General features: G+C 41.2%; 1 protein-coding gene across 1 annotated transcript; it reads left to right on the forward strand.

The window, feature by feature from the left end:
• Positions 1-225: 225 nt before the first annotated feature.
• On the forward strand, positions 226-3,848 carry LOC148026776 (laccase-4-like). The gene is made up of 7 exons (XM_087691272.1): positions 226-552; positions 806-960; positions 1,142-1,386; positions 1,502-1,630; positions 1,926-2,142; positions 2,324-3,072; positions 3,365-3,848. The coding sequence occupies exons 1-7, from the start codon at positions 343-345 to the stop codon at positions 3,493-3,495; spliced, it is 1,836 nt and encodes a 611-aa protein (XP_087547398.1). The 5' UTR covers positions 226-342; the 3' UTR covers positions 3,496-3,848.
• Positions 3,849-5,091: the final 1,243 nt, after the last annotated feature.

Below are 5,091 nucleotides of genomic sequence, written 5' to 3' on the forward strand. Positions count from 1 at the left end.
TAGAGGGCGGACGTCTTCTAGACTTGGTGGGCCTATTAAGATGGAACCGTTCTCCATCTTTGAGTGAGATTTTGTGAAGGGCAAGAGTTGCAAGCTGGCTTCTTCAAGCAAAAGCGATGATCTTGCATATTGGCCCAACAAACAACGACACACGCACACATGCATCCCCCCCCCCCCCCCCCCCCCCCCACTTAGATGTACGATGAGCAGTACTAGTAAGGTTAAGGTAAGGTCAGAATTACATGATATAATCCACACAGGCGCGTTTTCTGATCAGTAGTACTGTGTCTACACAGCTAGTCGCGCAGGCATAGAGAGAGAGAGAGAGACCCTCTCGGCGCCATGGCCGTCTTTTCTCTATCTCGAAGCATGACCTTCTTATGCCTCTCGTTCTGCTCCTTCTTCTTCGTGTCTGCATGGAACATGGCGGCGGCGGCTAGTGCTCCTCCTCACGATACTAGCCTTGCAGATATTGATCTCCATCACCACCCCCACCACCCCCGTATAGGTCATCGACCACCAGCTCCTCTCACTCGCCGCTTTGCGTTCCATGTAAGTCGAACGAATTGTGCAAAGCCTTCTTCACGAACCCTACTAAGTTTTTATGTTTCCTTCCACACATTAACGTATTACACTTATGCTTAGCTAGCTTTTGCTCTTTCCCCATTGAAAAACATATAAAAAATAATAGAGTTCATAAACCATCGGCACCACAACATCTCATGAGACGCAAGATACCGCCCCTTCGATCTCGTTAATGTTGTGGATCTGACATTGCTTATATACGAATGTTTTCCCAAATCAGGTCAAGTACACCAATGTTACCCGCCTTTGCCACACAAAACGCATCGTGACCATCAACGACCAATTCCCTGGCCCAACCCTATATGCTCGTGAGGGGGATCGGTTGCTCATCAAAGTCAGCAACGAGTTGCCCGATAAGAACATAACTATCCATTGGTAAGGCCTTGTCACTAATTCCTGATTAACAGCAAAGGTTTCGGTGGTGGAATCGAATGCGTGATTTCAAAATGGGAATGAATTAGCACGATAGACCGCCGTAGTACATGCACGCCTTCTCTCTTATCGCTTTATCCATGTCCATAATTCCTTCCCCTTGTGCCTTGACATATTCTTCAAGGCATGGAGTTAGACAACTACGCACCGGTTGGTTCGATGGACCGGCTTACATTACCCAATGTCCAATCCAGCCCGGCCACAACTACCTCTATAACTTTACGTTGCTCGGCCAAAGGGGGACCCTTTTCTGGCATGCCCACATATCTTGGATGCGCGCCACCGTCCACGGGGCTCTTGTCATCCTCCCCGAACTCCACACACCTTATCCCTTCCCAACTCCCACCAAGGAAATACCTTTGGTTCTTGGTAAGTTTGAAAGAAATTCTATTTGCGTAGTTACAGATTCAAATTGCCTTCAAACTAAGCTTCAATTATTCTAGTACATATAGCCATTTAATATTCATTCAAAATGCCATGTTAGGTGAATGGTGGAACTCGGATACGGAACTGGTGATCAAGCAAGCGTTGCAATCGGGAGCTGGCCCCAACGTTTCTGATGCTTACACCATCAACGGCGAGCCTGGAGCTCTATACAATTGCTCCTCTAAAGGTAAGAAGGTGCACACAATTCAAGATATCGCCGACTTCTCACCACAAAACACGAGGAAAGATCATGAGGTGTGGACTAGGATCGTTTGACCTTTGCATTTGAAACTAACTATAGGCTCCTAAACCTGAAATATGTGTATCTATCAAGGTCTCCCTGTTTTTGAAACCCGCTCTTGTTACATTTTACAAAACACTTTGAACTTTGGCTATAGTGACATTATGTCTGAAACTCGAGTTCAGCGCACCATACACATATGCTTCCATCTTCTACTAACATCTTCAATGCATTATTTTAGGCATGTTTAAGCTCCACGTTGAGAGGAATAAGACCTATCTTTTGAGAATCGTGAATGCCGGGCTAAACCAGGAGCTTTTCCTCAGCATTGCAAACCACACACTGTTAGTGGTGGAGGTCGATGCATCGTATACAAAACCCCTTTCCACGAATGTCATTCGGATTGCTCCTGGCCAAACAACCAATGCCTTACTCAGCACCACCCAACAAGACGACAGGTAATCTCGGGTGATAAGGTTCCATAATTGGCACATAATCGTAGTTCTATATACATTAAGAAAATTGAAAGAGAAAAATGCAATATTGATTGTTTGAACTCCATTTAAATTGCTAGTTACACAAGTATTGATTTTATGTGCTTATGCTCACCCATAAAGAAATGTTTCCGATGTCTATCAGGTACTTCATTGCAGCAAGGGCCTATGACTCAGCAGGCCCCACAGTTCCTTTTGACAATAGTACCGCGACTGGAGTTTTGGAATATAAGGGGTTTTTCTCAGGATCCAATACTAGCATGCAACAACAACCACTAATGCCAACCCTTCCACCTTACAATGACACCATCATAGCTAACAATTTTAGTAGTAGCCTTCGAAGCCTCAACTCACACAAATACCCAGCTAAAGTGCCCCAAACTGTGGACCGCCACTTATTCTTCACGGTTGGACTAGCAAGAAAACCATGCCCACATAATAAGCAATGTCAAGGTCCATCCGGTGGCAAGTTCTCAGCAGCCGTAAACAACATCTCATTTAACCTTCCCAATACTGCTCTACTTCAAACCTACTTCTTAAGGAAGAACCTTAATGGCATCTTCACCACTGACTTTCCAGACAATCCTGCTATACAATTCAACTTTACCGGGACTCAACCTAGGAATCTAGCCCCTTTGAGAGGGACGAGAGTTAGCCGCCTTTCTTTCAACTCTAGTGTGCAACTTGTTTTGCAAGGTACCAACATCCTTGGGACGGAGAGTCACCCCATCCATCTCCATGGTTTCAATTTCTTCATCGTGGGTAAGGGCATAGGCAACTACAATGGCACATTAGATCCCCAAAATTTCAACTTGGTGGACCCTCCAGAGCGCAACACGGTCAATGTTCCAAAGGGAGGATGGGTAGCAATACGCTTCCTAGCCGATAATCCAGGTAAATATTTATTATTTTAGTATAGTTAAAAGGGGTAAAGAGAAAATAGAACCGATCCTATAGCTAAGATTGGAGATGCGCAAAACTCATGAGAACAAGTGGAAATGTAAAAAAGCCTTCACATGTTTTTGAAAGCACTTTAAACTTATCAATATATTGTTGCTAATAGCAAGACATACATATTCATGGATTGTAAAAGTCCATATGCATTCATATACATTATCTAATTTTATGAAGTTGGTAAATTTTGAAAAAACAAAGAACTCTAATGCATTCATGTTATGAGGATCAGGTATATGGTTCATGCATTGCCATTTGGAGGTGCACACAAGCTGGGGTTTAGAAACAGCATTCCTAGTCAACAATGGTGTTGGTCCTCAGCAAACTCTTGAACCCCCGCCACTTGATCTACCTTCTTGCTAAACAGTTCATGAATAAATCTCCACCAAGATTAAAAGCCATTCTTTTGCTAACATGATGTAAAGAGAAGGTGCGGTGTGCACACTTACCATGGCCACTTGAATTTTGGCTTTCGTGAGATCCACAAATTTTTTAAGTACACGAATAATCGCATTTGTAACTAAAGGGACACAAGAACCTTGTGTTGTTTTCATCTAGTCTCACATAGTGAGGAATTTTCCACTTGAAGACAATTTGTAAGGAGGCTCATTCGTGATCCTCATTGGACATAATGGCAACAATCGTATCTACATGAGATTATTTGGGTTGATATTTCTCTTTGTGGGATGTTTTTCTATCCTTAGAAATGTCGATTTAAGGCCAATTGGTATAGAGATTGAAGAGATAGAGTCAATGAGCTTTGAGGTCAATTTATAATAGCGATTGGATGGTGCCTCTCATGGTTCACCATGTTCGTGTTGTATCATCACAGAACCTTTTTAAGGTCTTAATTAGAAACTTATCTTTCACAATGATATGTGATTAATGGTTGCATGCTAAAGTAGATAACTACCTTACTAGTAGTTTGGAAGGACTTTACTAAACTACGCACTAAAACTAACAAATAATGTTGCAATTGACTCTAAACTTTAGGCTTAAGGTTTTCTTATATTGGGTTTTGTGGGATATAATACATGTTTTATTGTTTCCACAATTAGTTTCTTATTTGAAAAAAGCTAACTTGTGGATTCACAAGACACAAGCATTATGATATGAACTTATTTTACATATATACTTTGGAGCACATGTCATTTTGAGAACATTTCCTTGATTGCACTTGAAACCAAAAAACATTTGAGCCTTGACCTTACTTTTTGATAAAGCTTAGATTATGTGGCAATGAAATCTTTTTAAATGTTATGACAACTCATCACTCTCATCTTTATTGCTTATTATTTATTATGATACAATAATACAGGGAATGTAGGTCCTACATTGTGACTGCTGCAAGTTTCCACACACCAATCTTGCTCTCTTGTTCAAACCTCCATAGCTCTTGCACTTGCTTCCACTTATGCTCTTCTCTCTCACTCCTACTCACCCTTTCATGGTGGTTGCAAGAGAACTTAGCTCATGCAGGTTGTTCCTTCTTTCTTCTTTTCCAATAGCTTTATGAATACCGTCGAGGATTTTTGCATTTGTGTTGGTGAACCTCACTTGATGGCCAAGATGAGTTATGAAAGTTACTAATAATACGTTTCTCTTAACGTATCGAATATACAACATATATGAAAACTTCTTGACTTCACCATTTGCCATGGCCACTTATCTTTGTTATGGCCTTATTCTTCCTCTATTTATTTATTTGGATGCAGCATTGATATTACAACGTAGCTAATAGCCTACTCTCTTCATAGGAAAACAATCTTTTGCCAACCACCAATGGCGATCTCCCTTAAATCTCATCAGTCTAATGTCTAAAGAGATATGCTAGCAAAAGTATACCTTTTTGAAAGAATAAGATCTAGCTTGCTTTATGACTCTTTAAGTGAAATGAAATATGTGGTATGAAATTCATTTTACAAAGAGACTAGAAGGGTTAAATTTCAATTCCTAAAT

The sequence above is a fragment of the Lygodium microphyllum genome, chromosome 13 (assembly GCF_053477565.2).
Source record: "Lygodium microphyllum isolate KBCC chromosome 13, Lygodium_microphyllum_v1.1.10, whole genome shotgun sequence".
Lineage (NCBI taxonomy): Eukaryota > Viridiplantae > Streptophyta > Polypodiopsida > Schizaeales > Lygodiaceae > Lygodium > Lygodium microphyllum.

Bases quoted from the DNA above. Each gene is read 5' to 3' on its own strand.
- LOC148026776 (XM_087691272.1), top strand. From the start codon at position 343: ATGGCCGTCTTTTCTCTATCTCGAAGCATGACCTTCTTATGCCTCTCG. The intron at 1,631-1,925 runs GTAAGAAGGTGC...GCATTATTTTAG, and splicing joins ATACAATTGCTCCTCTAAAG to GCATGTTTAAGCTCCACGTT. The intron at 2,143-2,323 runs GTAATCTCGGGT...GATGTCTATCAG, and splicing joins ACCACCCAACAAGACGACAG to GTACTTCATTGCAGCAAGGG.